General features: G+C 44.9%; 1 protein-coding gene across 1 annotated transcript in view; it reads right to left on the bottom strand.

Annotated features, from left to right (window-relative positions):
• Window positions 1–15,482, bottom strand: part of PEF1 (penta-EF-hand domain containing 1) — a 103,808-nt gene extending 88,326 nt beyond the window's left edge. Inside the window, exon 1 of the mRNA XM_085648480.1 lies at window positions 15,074–15,482. Coding sequence (XP_085504606.1) covers window positions 15,074–15,097 — 24 coding nt within the window. The 5' untranslated portion in view covers window positions 15,098–15,482. The remainder of the gene's footprint in view (window positions 1–15,073) is intronic.
• Between the last annotated feature and the right edge of the window lie 399 nt (window positions 15,483–15,881).

The following is a 15,881-nucleotide window of genomic DNA, read 5'->3' as shown; positions in this document are numbered from 1 at the left end:
ACCCCACGAGTGCACTCACGGGACGGAGGAAGCTGGGGAGAGAGTGGTCCTCGAGAGAGTTGGGCTGCCGGCGGGTTTGGGAGTGGACCGGACCCGTTCAGAACACCACATACAGCGAGCCTCTTGTGAGGGAAGCAATGCGGCTTCTTCGGACGCTCCGATCACGGTGCCCTGTCACCCATGAACATCACGATCTGAGAGAAGTGGGGCCTGTTAGTTCTAGTTGATCCCTGATATTGTGACTCTGAGACTTTGAGTTGCGCGGCCACTCACCAAGGTCCCAGGGGCATTGGTGGGGTGCACAATGTCCACCTCCCGAGGACGCAGAGACAAGACGCTGAAGGAGTTATTTGCAAAGGCTCCAGCAGAGAGGCATTCTACTGATATGGCATCTATTGCGGCATGGACCGCGCCTGAGCGTGAAGACGGGTCAGAGCCGATCACCAAAGCCTTCCTAGAATCACTGTTCGACTCGTTACGAGAGGACATCCATACGCTCAAGAAGGAGTTTGCGGCAGAAATAAAGGAGGTCTGCAAAGATGTGGATGGTATAGGGGAACGGGTGGCCGAACTGGAGGATAAAAGCGACGGAAGGGACACGGAACTAGCCACATTACAACAAGAAGTTCTCCGGATCCATGACCAACAAGTGGACCTACAGACGCACTTGAATGATTTGGAGAATCGCTCCCGACGCCACAACTTCCGGATTCGAGGAGTGAAAATGGGAGATGATACGAAGGACCTCTTTACATACACAATCTTCAATCACATCCTAGGGAGGCCCCTCGACTTCACGTCCACCCTCGGACATCTTAGTGTGCGTCCAGGATTATCGCACTAAAAGAGGAAATTCTCCAGAAGGCCCGCCAGTTGCACCCTCTGATGTTTCGCAATCAGTCTCCGGTGCTCTATCAGGACCTATCTGCGCTCACCCTGCAAAAGCGAAGGCTCTTTCGGCCTATCACTGCTCACTTGCGACAACACAACGTCTCTTACAGCTGGGGCCATCCATTCAGACTGGTGTTTCGCATGGACAATAAACTATTCCAGCTACGATCCCTGGCGGAGGCCTGCCGCTTGCTGGGGGTAGACCCTCCCCCGGAGGAAGACGACACGGGGGTGCTGCAGCGGGATCAGAGGATTCCAAACCCAGGTGGCGTCAGCAGGGCCGTTAGGGAACCCCCTGCCGCAGAAATCACGAAGGGTCAGCAAGCCACACTTGAGACAGCATCAACGGAGCTAGCCGCAACTCAATCTGGCTGATCTTATGATACTTCAGGGTCATGGACTGATCCATTCTTCTTGTGCCGGGCTGTTGGCGGGAGGGGGGGGGGGGGGGGAACTACCCTACACTACTGTTTTTTCCAATCACCTTTGGATGATGGACAATGAGCGTTGGTAGGCGGGGGAGGGTTTGGTTGGGGGTGGGATGCAGAGCTCCTCGTCCACCCATCTTGTGAAGCTAACAAAGATCCAGGTCTCACAGGCACTCCTGGGCGTAAACATTTTCTTTGCTTCAAATGCAACAGATGCAGTGCGTCACCACCACCTCTTACAGTAATCTTGTGGTGAATGCCTGTCTCCCAGCTTAAAATAATCACCCTAAATGTGAGGGGTCTTAATAACCCAGTAAAGCGCAGGGCGGTTCTGCTATGTTTAGGACAGACACAAGCAGATATCTGCTTATTACAGGAAACACCTTCTTCCGCAGGACTGTCATCGTTTCCGATCTCGGACGTTTTCCACACAGTTCTTTTCTTCAGCTACCACCAAAACCGCTGGGGTCGCTATCCTGGTGGCACAGAGGTTTCGGGATGAGGTTCTGCACAAAGAGGCCGAGATAAAAGGTAGACTACTGATATACCGATTTGCCTTGGGTTGCTCCACATTCACCATTGGCTCGGTGTATGCTCCAAATGAAGGCCATGAACGATTCCTGCACTCGGCTCTAGCGGATACTTCAGCCACACCCGATCGACACATTCTGCTGGGGGGTGGGGGGGATTTAAAACTAGTTCTAGATAATACTATAGATAGATCATGTCAGCGCATGCACCAGACAGGAGCCTTATCCACAGAAGGTCTGACCCGTTTACATGACTTAGGGTTTTGTGATCAGCTTCCACCCCCATAACCGCAAATACACGTACTACTCAAACGCGCACAAAACGTACGTCCGGTTGGATTATTTACTGGCATCCACATCTGTTCATGCGCTGGTGACAGACTTAGGGATAGGGGTCGCATTCCTCTCGGATCATGCTTCCGTGACAGTTACTCTCTCCCTTTCACCTGTCCATCGCCCTCTTAGTACTTGGCGCCTCAGGGAACCGCTACTGCACCGTAAGGACGTGGTTTCACGAATACAACATGTCATCTCTGATTACCTCTCACATAATAGCAACACTGATAACACTCTGGCCACGCAGTGGGGGGCACTGAAGGCGGTCGTTAGGGGGGAGCTGATTGCCATTTCTACCGCAGAAAATGTTGAACGCAAAAGAGAGGAACTCACTCAGCGGACCAGAGAACTGGAGCAAATGCACCAGAGAACGGGGGCCCCACGGGTGTGGAGGCAACTCTAGGCAGTACGCCACAAGCTCGCGACGCTCAACCAGGATAGGGCAGAATTTGCGGCCTTGCGCTTGTGACACGCCTATTATGCAGGGGGGGATAGGTGTGGGCGTCTTCGTGCTCATAAATTGCGAGAGACCAGACAGACTCAGAGTGTGCAAGAGATCCTCCGGAGTGACGGACGGCGAGTCACGGAGGACAGCGATATAGCTGAGGCGTTTTGTGACTTCTACGCGAGGCTTTACGCTTGCTCCCCCTTGGAGAGCGACACTGGAGCGGCCTTCCTTGACTCCATTTCATTGTCAGCCCTTTCTAAGGAGCAAGCGGATCACCTTGAGAGGGACATCCGTCCAGAAGAAGTCATCGCCGCCATTTCGCGTCTCAAGCTAGCAAAGACTCCTGGGCCCGATGGCTTCTCAGCTATCTTTTATAAAATGTTATGTGCCCAAATCGCCCCCCTTCTTACAAAATTGTTTAATTCTTTCTCGGAATCTGGTGCGATCCCGAAGATTTTTTGGAAGCCTCTATCACAGTGATCCCCAAACCGGGGAAGGACAAGACGAACTGTGGGGCATATCGCCCTATCTCCCTTCTTAATGTCGATCTTAAACTATATACGGGGATCTTAGCCTTGCGTCTCGCATCACTTATGCCCGGGCTGGTCGACCCGGACCAGGTGGGTTTTATCCCAGAACGCCAAACTGCTGATAACACAAAGCGCGCTTTGCATCTTATCGAAAAGGCCACATGCACAGGGGGAATACATGATGCTAGCTATTGACGCGGAAAAAGCGGTCGATAGAGTCCATTGGCCTTACCTGGAGCAAGTGCTAGAAAGAGTGGGGTTGGGTGTGGAGTTCCGCACATTGGTCTGCTATAAGTTCCCGAGGGCTGCGGTCCGGGTTAATGGGCACACATCTCCCAGGTTCATTATTGAGAGGGGCACGAGGCAAGGGAGCCCTTTGTCACCCCTCCTTTTCGCCCTATATATGGGGCCCCTAGCCCAAAAGCTGCGACTTAATCCGTTAGTGACTGGGATCAAATTTGGGGGCTACGTCCATGCGATTAGTCTCTATGCAGACGATATGTTGATTACATTATCTAACCCACGGGAGGCATTGCCGGCGTGCCTGGACGGTTTAGACCTTTTTGCGCGCACAGCTGGGTTCAAGGTGAATATGGACAAGTCGGTTGCCCTGGATTTGTCTCTCGCACGTCCTACGCGGGAATATTTGCAAAGCTTATTCCTATTCAATGGGCGGAAGACTCGATCCCGTATTTGGGGAGCCGATTAGCTGCCTCCCTTCAGAACACGGTTATCATTAATTACTCCCTATTACGACAGAAAATTAGGCGGGAACTGGGACGATGAAGGCCCGCTAGTGGAGTGGAGCCGGTGGGAATCAGAGAAACACTGGTTATTCCAAGACCAAGCAGTTGCGGCTCGACCTCTGCAAGAAATACAATTTCTCTGCAAACAGCATAGACCCCCGAATTTATATGCTTCATTTATTACGCGAGTCCCAATGGAAATTTGGGACCAGACTTGCCTCAGGCATGAGTACACTACTTTCCCGTCTCCACTCACACCACTGATAGATAACCCTGATTTCACCCCAGGGTGCCGATTCCTTTATCATATGTATAATACAGAGGGCGTCCTCCCTTTCTCCCAATTTAAACAAGACTATGGAATGCCCGAGGAGGAATGATTGCGATAGCTGCAGGCGCGACACTGGGCGCTCAGTGAACAGGTCCGACCCATGGCTGGCAGGCATCTTCTTCCCTACGAACACTGGATTATTACACGCAAAACAGACAAAAAGCTTATTTCTGACTTATACAAGATGCTTCAGGCCAGATTCGCTCACACCTACAGCTCAGGTCGGGCACGTTGGGAGAAAGACCTAGGCAGGACCTTCACCCATAGAGTGGCAGGGTATATACTATAGAGCACGTCACTCCGCTTATCACACAGGACTGACCGAAACCCTTACAAAGATAGCTACATACTGGTATTATACCCCGGAACGCATCCATGCCATGGACCAAACTAGAGCAGCGACATGATGGCAGGGTTGTGAGCAAGTGGGTACATTAGTGCACCTATTGTGGGAGTGCGTCCACATCCAGCCCTATTGTTAACAAAATCCTGGATGAAATTGATAAACATTTTGATACAGAAATCCCACGACTTCCTTCATATGTCCTTCGGGGCCTTCCTAATGCATTGACTTACCCACTATGTTCTCGGAAAGGCCGTCACATGGCGATTGCGTTGGGCACAGCAATGCAAGACATACTTACACACTGGCGCACCGCCCACATCCCAACCTTCACAGGCTGGCTATACCAGCTGAGGCATGTGCTTGGCATGGAGAAGTTAACACTGACTTTGGCAGGGGACGGATCTAAATTTGTAGAACTCGGGCAACCCTTTTTGTCCATCTTGGGTTCTGAATTTCGGGAAGTCACTTGTCCCCGAAATCTCCGATTATTGCGTCTCTCGGATGCACAACATACGACATTGACCTGGAGGTTGGGTAGAGTGTACACAGCCTGGGTGGTGGACGTGGAGCACGGGTGAGGGGGTTGGTTGGGGATGGGGTAGGTTTTTGGGATTTTTTTTTTTTGTTGTCTTGAGATTTTTATAGTGTTAACATGGATCATTTTCATTGGCATAGACTCTTGCAGCACATTCGGACCAAGCTAGTACGGTTTGGATCATAGATTTCGCAATGTTAAACGACAGAATGATTGTAGCTATGAGAATGTTTGGTATATGTTCATTAAAATTCCAATAAAGAGATTTAATCCATAAAAATGTTCTTGTTTTTTTCGTTGCAAGTTCAATCTTTGAGGAAAAAAGTTTTTTCCCCTCATGAGCTTGTTTATAGTGAGCCTTCCGCGCCCGTTTATAAATAATTTTATCATTAGGATCGAAATTAACAGTGATTGTCATTTATAGGTTTGTACCATAATAGCATGCAGAGCACTCAGACTTAGAAAACTGTGGCTCCCCATAATCAGAGGCTATTGTAATTTGAAAGATTTCTTGAGCCCTTTACTCAAACTTAGTTGTGGGTCATTCACTTTACAAGTGACAATGTCCCTTAGAACTTTTAGAAATTCTACAGGCCTGGAACGTTTGGAAGCAGCTGTTAATTACATGATGCTGACCTCTTTATATGCATTTGTTTGCAATGATCTGATAAAGACCTGAAAGAGTACATGGATGAAAACATGGAAATGCTTGCCAGGAGTTGCCGTTTCAATATATTGACAATACATTCTCTAAGGCAATTCTTCATGGAGTTCTATTTTCTTACACCTATGACTGCCTCACCCTAACATGCTTCCGAAAGATTAAGCAGGTAGTCACATATCTGCTAATTTTGCCCCAAATATAGTGCACTTCACAAGTTGGGACTCTGGAGCTCAAACTATAATGGGGGGAAAAAAAAAATCAAAACTACAAGTTACAGAAGATAGAGAATGCCGATTAAAAAGCCTTGACCGGCTGAATGTGTTGCACGTGATATGATAGAAAGTGTGGGAAGCAGCGCACTCCTATTAGCTAACTTTAGATTGTTGTTCTTTGTAATGATAAAGGTGCTGCAGTGATATGCTTGCTGTCAATCAAGCATACAGTCGAATAACCAAAGTAAAACAACCAAATGATGATTGTCACTGCGCACAATGCTAGGGGTAACAAAGACCCATTGACAAATAATCTCCTTCTCAAAAAAAGTAATTAAACACAACGTTCAGGTACACACGAACATATATTAATACATATATGCGATAAGTGAATACAAGTATATCAGTACATAGACAGAGTATAACACCTATGTGGTGTTCTCAAACTGTTACAATCGTTTCAAAGCGAGATAAATTACAGTGCTTTTAATTCATTGCATGAGAACAAAAGAGTGAGCCCAATGCATTTCGGGACTGTTGAGTCCCTTCGTCAGGGGCAATCTACAACAAAAAAACAATGAAGCACAATATTACTTGAAGTGAACATACATAATATTCAATGAGAAACATTACATTAACATGGTAAAACAGTGAGCCACCCCCTGTGGATATGTGAGCAGCGTACATCTATTGGTATTAATATGTCAATAAATAAATAGATGCCATCACCAAAAGGTAGAAGAACACTGTGGTTGAAGCAGTGAGGGAATTATGGGGAAACTAATGATCAAGGGGTAGATGGAAAACAGTACGAAAAAATCTGGGTAAAAAGAAGTGAAACGTGACGGGTAAAAACTAACCTCATGCGTGGTATAGCAAAGGAACCTCACTGAGGTAATAAATCGATGTTACCGGCCGCCTATGCTGTAGCCTTGAAGGAAGTGAATAAACATAAGTCACAGAGGTAACGTGAAAAGGACTGGATGAAAGGTGAAGTGAGTGGAACCTCGCTTACCTACAGCTGAAAAGCGTGTCCACGGAGAAAGGCTGGGAACTGAAAAATCAAGTCAGAGGGTATTGTAAACGAACGGACTAGCCGTTAAAGGTATTGCATCCATGGAAATCAAACAAACGAGCAGGGCGACTTACGTTATAGACGAGAAGCAGAACCGTGGAATGTAGAGACCGGTAGAGGGAATAGCAGGAGCGCTGTCCTCAAAGGGAAGTGACCCGCCATTAAATGCAACACAAGTAGAAGCACAGAAGCGGATGCAGATTGCCGGGAATTGATAGAGATAGAAATGAGACTAACGAGTGTCGCCATGTTGGAACGGAGAGATGTCACCAAGTACAAGATCGAGAAAACAAAAGAGAAACTAATACATATCACTGTTGAAAAAAGGACCTCGATAAAACGCTGGCGTAACAACAATAAAAACCCTCTGAAAGGGTCAAAACATAGAGCATTAACGAAAAAGTTACATAAAGCGAAAAAACGCCCAAGTATGTCCAGATGGACTGCTAGTGAAACGAAGGCAATGTGAAAAAAGGCTATAGTGATGCACGGATGGAACCGGATACGATGACTACTATGATGGGTACTATGAAAATAAAAGAAAGAACGCTGGAGATGAGCATGTGCAAACCGTAATAGCAAAGGAATCAATGAGTCTGATAGGATAGAGAGAGAAAAAGAAGCAAGGTATAAGGCACATGCACTCAGAAAAAAGTAAATAAAGGTAGTCAAAACAGATAAGAAAAAACGGTGAGAGAATAACACCAGGGGCCTAATAAGAACTTAATAGAAGGGAGGTAACAGTGCAAGGGTAGTGAAATGAAACCACAAAGAGCATAGGAGAAAAAAGAAAAAAGAAAAAAAAAATTATCCCCTTCAGTGCCCATGACGAGACCATCTCGTCATGAACTCCGCCCGCTAATAGAAAGCCCGGCACAGGGCGGGGAAAGGGCGGGGCACGCAAGAGGTTAAGGGTGATGAGCTGCCAGGGGTTGAGACAAGGTATCTTATAGAAAACATGTCATATCAAGACGATCATTAAGCCCATTTGGGGTCAGGGTGCAAAGATTTTGTCTCCAAAATATTTCTTTGCGGAGTAGCACTTTGTTCACATCTATCACTGGCCTGACCTTTATAGTTTCAATAATTTGAAACCTAAGTTGTGAGATTGTGTGGTGTGCTTCAGTCCAATGGGTGGCGAGACTTGAGGTAGTGTTTTTGTTTCTGATCCTAGATTTGTGTTCTGTAATGCGAGTTTTAATTTTACGTTCCGTCTTCCCTACATATGCTTTGCCACAAGGGCATTTGATACAGTAAATGACGTGTGAGGTGTTGCAGTCACTGGAGTGTTTAAGTTGTATCTTTGAACCCGATATGGGATGAGTGAGGGTATTACCCGTGATCACGTTGTTACAGTGTATACACGCCTGGCATTTGCGTGTCCCATGGTACAGACTCTGTTTTTCCGTGATTGTAGTTGGTTTCAAAAGTGTACGTAAATTTCTACCTTTGGTATACGCAAACATAGGTTTATTTTGAAATAGATTTTGGAAATCATCTTCTTGTTGAAGTAGCTCCCATATGGAGTTGATGATATGTTTGATTTTAGTGGATGAGGTAGAAAAGCTACTTACAAAAACTAGTCTTTGTTGAGGAATACGTGGTTGTTGTATCAAGAGTTCATGTCACTGTTTAATCATAGCTTTTGTTAGATATTTTGTCAATATTTCTTGAGGGTAACCTCTTGCTTGGAAACGTTTTGAGGTTTCAAGTACTTCAAAGGAACTGTTTGCAGTATTGGAGCAGATCCTACGTAACCTAATGAATTGGGATAATGGAAGGTTATTGATAAGATTGCGTGGATGGAAACTTGAGTAAGACAATAAACTGTTGCGATCTGTTGGTTTATGGAAAATAGTCGTAGCGAATTGGTTTAAAGCAGTTTTAGTCACTTGTGCGTCAAGGTAATGAATGGTGTCCTCCTGAATCGAGTACGTGAGTTGAATGTGTGTATTGATGGTATTGAGAGTCTCAATCATTGTGATAAAAGATGGTATGCTGTCATTCCAAATGAGAAAAATATCGTCAATGTAACGATAATACAAGATGATCTTGGACCACCAAGTGGGATTTGAGATAATGTTGTCCTGCTCATATTGTGCCATATAGATATTGGCGTACGCCGGAGCTCCAGAAAAGCCCATCGATGTTCCAGTGAGTTGAGCATAGAATTGATGTTGATATTTAAAATAACTATTGTGGAGGCAGAATTTGAGAAGTTGAAGAATGAAAATTTTGTCAGTATCAATATCATCCATCTTGAGAAGAGCCCATTCCACTGCATCAAGGCATGCTGCATGTGGGATTGAAGTATAAAGAGCTGTTACATCGATGATGCAAAGATAAATGAAACTTTGAGAGTCAATCTTTACCTGTTGTAAAGCCTGAAGGAAATGAGTCGTGTCCTTTAGATACGTGCTCCATGATTGCACAAACTTTTGAAGATAAAAATCCAAATATTTCCCAATAGGATCGAATATAGAAGCACATCCAGACACTATTGGGCGAAAAGGTGGATCATTTGAATTCTTATGTGTTTTAGGGATCATGTACAAATGTGGCCGGCGTGGGTTGGTAGTCGTGAGGTAAAGACGTTTAGCGTCATCAATCCATTCATTTTCACTAGCTGCCTTGAGTAATAGGTTGAGCATGTCCTGAAGTTGAGGAGTAGGATCACATGAAAGTAACATGTAGGTATTGGTATCTGAAACATGTGAAGATACTTTGAGGTGGTAATATTCAGTGTCCATAATCACTATAGCGCCTCCTTTGTCAGCTGGTTGGATTATGATCGACGGGTTGTTTGCTAGGTTCCGAATGATGTTACGATCATACCTAGAGATGTTGCTGTGGTGTTTTGGTCGATAATTAAGTTTTTCAAGGTCTTTGTTTGCCGGGATCTCAAAACTATCCAAGGTTTTATGAGAAGAAGGAGGCATAAATGTACTCTTGGGTTTGAATGGCTGCTGGATTACTTCACGGTCTTGCTGATCAATGGTCACAACATTGTTGAAGAAATGTTTCAATCGTATAGATCGCATACATTTGAAAAATTCACCTTGCGTCTGGAGATGAGTAGTGTGGGATGTGGGTACAAATGATAGGCCACGTCCAAGAAGACCTTTTTCTCGATCACTCAACGTGTGAGAGGAGATATTAATCACTAATTCACAGTTTTCCCGCTGCGTAAGGACTTTCCGCTTCCTTCCTTGCCCTCTACGTGTTTTTCGGGTTGTGTGTGTTTGGATGGATCTAGTTGGGACGGTGGACGCCCGTGGTCCATGGCCTGTGTTAAAAAAGAAGACGTAGAAGGAATTGATGGAGCAGATACCCGTTTGTTTGGTTTCTATGGATGCAATACCTTTAACGGCTAGTCCGTTCGTTTACAATACCCTCTGACTTGATTTTTCAGTTCCCAGCCTTTCTCCGTGGACACGCTTTTCAGCTGTAGGTAAGCGAGGTTCCACTCACTTCACCTTTCATCCAGTCCTTTTCACGTTACCTCTGTGACTTATGTTTATTCACTTCCTTCAAGGCTACAGCATAGGTGGCCGGTAACATCGATTTATTACCTCAGTGAGGTTCCTTTGCTATACCACGCATGAGGTTAGTTTTTACCCGTCACGTTTCACTTCTTTTTACCCAGATTTTTTCGTACTGTTTTCCATCTACCCCTTGATCATTAGTTTCCCCATAATTCCCTCACTGCTTCAACCACAATGCTCTTCTACCTTTTGGTGATGGCATCTATTTATTTATTGACATATTAATACCAATAGATGTACGCTGCTCACATATCCACAGGGGGTGGCTCACTGTTTTACCATGTTAATGTAATGTTTCTCATTGAATATTATGTATGTTCACTTCAAGTAATATTGTGCTTCATTGTTTTTTTGTTGTAGATTGCCCCTGACGAAGGGACTCAACAGTCCCGAAATGCATTGGGCTCACTTTTTTGTTCTCATGCAATGAATTAAAAGCACTGTAATTTATCTCGCTTTGAAACGATTGTAACAGTTTGAGGACACCACATAGGTGTTATACTCTGTCTATGTACTGATATACTTGTATTCACTTATCGCATATATGTATTAATATATGTTCGTGTGTACCTGAACGTTGTGTTTGATTACTTTTTTTGAGAAGGAGATTATTTGTCAATGGGTCTTTGTTACCCCTAGCATTGTGCGCAGTGACAATCATCATTTGCACGTGATATGAGGCAGCTTGGCAGACAGCAGCACAGTCTCTTGTCTGGATCACTGAAAATGGGCAGACTTTGAGCAGAATCTATCACATGAGCATTACAATGGAAGTCACATGCCACAAACACTTGTAAAAGGTCAGTAACACTGGGTAATGTCAGCCATATGTGATATTTGCCTCTGGAAAACTGGTAGAGTTGATTTAGGTTTTGCCTTGTCACACCACACATTGAAAGATTGGTAGTGATAGACAAGGCTTCTGCAACGAGTAGCTCGAAAGCTACTGGTAGTTCTTTAGCTATGTGTAAGTAGCTCTGCCCAACCTACTAAATTAAAAGATTTTGCCTGGTTGAATTAATATGTCTACGCCAAAATTGAAAAGCATGTATTGGAGACGAAAATGTGTGTATTTTCAGAACGCATAAACTGATGTTTGGAGAAAAATGGTTGAATTTCCAAAATATATTTAAAGCTGATATTTGAGTGATAAATCATGTGGCTGTGGGGAATCATATTACAAATATTTTCTTGGTGCCAGGGGTATTTCATACATGTTCTGTGTCACTTGCATGGAGGCAATCCAAATTGACAAAGCCTTTTCTACATGACTGCTGATAGTCCTCCTGTTATGCTAAGGGGATCGCTAATGGTAATCTTCCATATGATGGGCACTAATGTAATCTTGTCTGATGTGGCCACTAGTACAACACTTAATATTATTAGTCACTCAGGACGATTTTCATTGATCATAAGTTCCTCTTATTACAGAACAGGTTGGAGACCCCTGTGTAAGACGGTGCCAATAACTTGTCAAGATCACCTCTGAAATGACAGGCATGTCATTATGAGTCATGCACCTGGAAGGGTGAAAGAGCTGGGACAGAACCAGTCAAGCCAGAAGTAGCCATGCGACATATAGCTTCACTCCAGCACTACTACACCCTTAAGACAAAAAATTAACCATGCAATAATTTTAACAAACTAAAAAAAAAGTATGCAAAATATACATTTTACTCATACTTTAAGACAAGGTTGAGCAGGGACTTGGAGGGGATACTAGCTCTGAATTATTAAACCAGAGGGTCTAATGGGCACTTTCCGATTCCTTAGCCCAATACGGCGGGCAGTAAAGAGAACTTGGGGGCATATCAGCAACGGACGGCGATAAATAACGCAAAGCGCTTAGCGCTTTTGCATTTATCTCTGTCTATCGCAGGAATTTATCGCCCTGTTAGCGCGTTATTAACGCGTTTCTCCAGGGCGATGTAAATTCCAGAGATAGCGGGGAAATCGCAGTTTTGCAGGGAATATTGCGGTTTTCCAGCGACGTTCCCTGCAAAATGGCGATATGCTTGATGATACGACCCTGTGGTCGTAACACAAGAATCCACCCCCCTCCCATGTTAAACATACGTGAATCAGGATTTTAGCAGACGTTAGTTTTTGGCGAAAACAGTGGTTTTCGCCCAAAACTAACATCTGCTAAAATGCGTGGGCCGCCTTGTAAATATCGCGATGTGCAGAACAGCGATATTTTACAGGTTGTACTGCCCAGTGACGTCCACTTTGCATCTCATTAGAGATGCAAAGCGAGGCGTCGGGAAAAAGGGTGCTCACATGCGCTACTGCATGTTAGCATCCCCTTGTAGATAGGGGGCTAATATTATCTCTGCTTTTTTGGCTTTTAAATACAAAAAACGGAGATATGGCCCTTGGTTGGTTTACAAACCTGCTACAGACATCTGTTTACACTCCAATTAAGAGGTACAGACCCCCATGGGCTTTTATGCTGCCAAGGCAGAGATAAAAAAAAAAAACGAGTTTGTCAATAAACGCAAATAATTAACCAGGATATTTCTCGATATAGACGATCTAAGAAGTTAATGCTTTCCCAGTCCTTCCGTTCGCTACTATGACAGGATATTTAGTGCCTGGAAAGGTCTTAAACATGTTAGAAGTGTAAACACTGTTCTGGCAGAGTGAATCACGTCACTGAACAGGCTTTGCCAGTACAGATCACGCTTTTATATCAATTCAATGCAAGATTGTCCACATCCATTTTCTGAGAACATTTGCCACTTTGACAGGGAAGATCCACAGTAAACGCAGTTTACCACGTGGCCCTTTCTTCACATCTTAACATTCTTCTACCAGCCGACGCGCTTCTTCAGTAAGATGTACAGACATTTATCCGCCTATACAAAGGGTTTATTAAACTGTGCTGCAAGGGGAGAGGATGTGGTCCCTCGGCTAGACTGCCGACTTTGGTGCTGGAAACCAGGGTTCGAGCCTCCGGGTCGCGTCCACATTCTGTGATTCTGGGCAAATCACTTAATCTCCCCATGCCTGAATGTGTAATGTAAATACGGTGCTAATGTAAAGCGCTCCAATACCGTCGGGTCGAGTTCTCGCTATATAAATATGGAGAAAAACAAATTTAAATAAAAAGGAATGCAGACTTTATGGCCTAAAGAGGCACATTCTAAGGTAGTATTATTTCGGCATTTTAACATACGAATACTATCACCTCATTGATGCCTGAATACATCAATCAATAAGCAAATAAAAGGTGGCGAGTTAACCCTTACAGGGCTAGTGTGAAGTAAGAAGTGTGGCTCAATGATTAGAGCGGCAGACCCTGATGCAGAGGTCTAGCCCGGGACCAGGGTTCAATTCCCCGCCTCGGCGGGTCTTGGGCTAAAAAATTCCACGGACCTGATAATTCTCGCTTCGGTGCCTATTCCAATCATGGAGTCCCACTCTGCAACTCTGGGCAATAGCTTGCTTAATCTCCACAACGGCCCCACAACGCTAAGGATGCCTGGCCTCCACCTTGGAGGTGCCCGGAGTGGACGCCTCACAGGGAAAGCCAGGATGGGTTCCACAGCGGTATTCGTACAAGCGTCTTGAGACCCTTGCGGGTGAGTAGTGCGCTATACAAGTATCAATTTACAGGTGTATGCCACTGCACAGAACGACGTTTGGTGCGTTTTAAAGTCCCTTGATCCGTTTGAGCTACAAACTCATTTAGTTTGGAATCAGCAAATTATGAAGCAGTTGGTGGGTTATGTGGCAAATATGGTAAAACATCGTTGCTGCAGAATCACAGTAGTCCTGCCTATACCCAACCAACATGGTGAGGTAGTTACACCAGAGAAATGTTACCCAGAGGAGACTGCACACCACGGAAACCACGCTCAGTAACACATCAAACGGACACATCAGCAGGGCGGTGAAAAATTACGCGCACCATCACACCGCCGAAAACACTAAAGCAGTCACATAGGAATATGGAATGAATTAATAAATGCTTCTGCTTTTGCACGAAAACGACATTTCATTAAAATGCACACGTAGAGGAAGGAGAGCACATATTTATACACAGGAGTTCCCCCATATAATCCAACGACAGTTTATCTCACATATAGTCATTAGATCATCGGTGTAACAAGCTTCCAGGATGCGCGTTTACAATTTGTTATCGTAGAGCCGGGTGCCCTAATTGGGGTGAAAGAACAATTTCTACAACGCAAAAGGCGAAACTAAGGACGAAAAACTAATATCACGTTTCCGAAGAGACCTAGACTTTTCCGGGCAGTCCAGGTATGAAGAACTCGCTGTGGCACGACACTATGCTCCGCCCTGCCTCTTTATTGTCCTATTCTCACAATACCTATTGTATGGAAAATCCTATTCAAAAGCCCCTAGCCTCCGCCCCCCTCACTTCGTACCCTGACACTGGTGTTGCTATTCGCCCCTCCTTCTTAAGACCTCTTTAACAGTCCCATCTTACCTGCTGTCCATAATACCCGGCCATGATTATTCTGGAAACGTCACTTCCGGGGTGCGGCTTTTTCCGTTCAGTTGCAACTGTCTGATGTCACAGCTCATGCTCCGCCTATTCAACCTTCATTGGGGAGACTGGATGTCTGTCAAACAAACGTTGCCGATTTCAGCCTCTTCTGCGGTGATTGGGTAGTGAATTTAGAAAGAGCATAACGTTTTAATCGTCAAAAGAAATTCATAAGTGCTTCAACACAGCGTCAGACCAGAACCAAATCACAGTGATTCCGATTATAAACCAGCGTGATTTGCTTCATATAACCTGCCGTGGCGACGAACCTTGTAATAGTCTGTTTAGCCTGTGACACTTCAAGCGGGAAGGGACGAGGTGTTAGTGTCTACAAATTTAAGTTCCGCCTTCTGTCTCCCGGAAGTAATGCCATTACTGCATTTCTACATATCTTATCATTCCACGATCGCCAGGAGTGTGTAATTCTCTGGCACGATCTTTCTGTTACTCTCTCACTCTCATTAAAGCTGTAAAAGATTGAGCGCATACCTATCAACCTTCCAGCATCTGAAGCTTTTTTCAAAACGTTCACTTTCCCAAAAATCGACCTGCCTTTCTAGGGCATACATGCCAACAGACCTTATTCAGGCGGGAGACTCCCGGTTTTAGGAGCCATATGGCTTTATTTATAGCTGTCCCTTGCCTAACAGCGCCTCTGCTACAATATAAATCAATGGGAAAAATGCATTCTCCTGATTTAGTTTTATAAATCTTCCACTTTCCGCTTGTGAAGTGTTGGCATGTATGC

The sequence above is a fragment of the Triturus cristatus genome, chromosome 3_2 (assembly GCF_964204655.1).
Source record: "Triturus cristatus chromosome 3_2, aTriCri1.1, whole genome shotgun sequence".
Taxonomy (NCBI): domain Eukaryota; kingdom Metazoa; phylum Chordata; class Amphibia; order Caudata; family Salamandridae; genus Triturus; species Triturus cristatus.
This window is presented reverse-complemented; position numbering and strand designations above follow the sequence as displayed.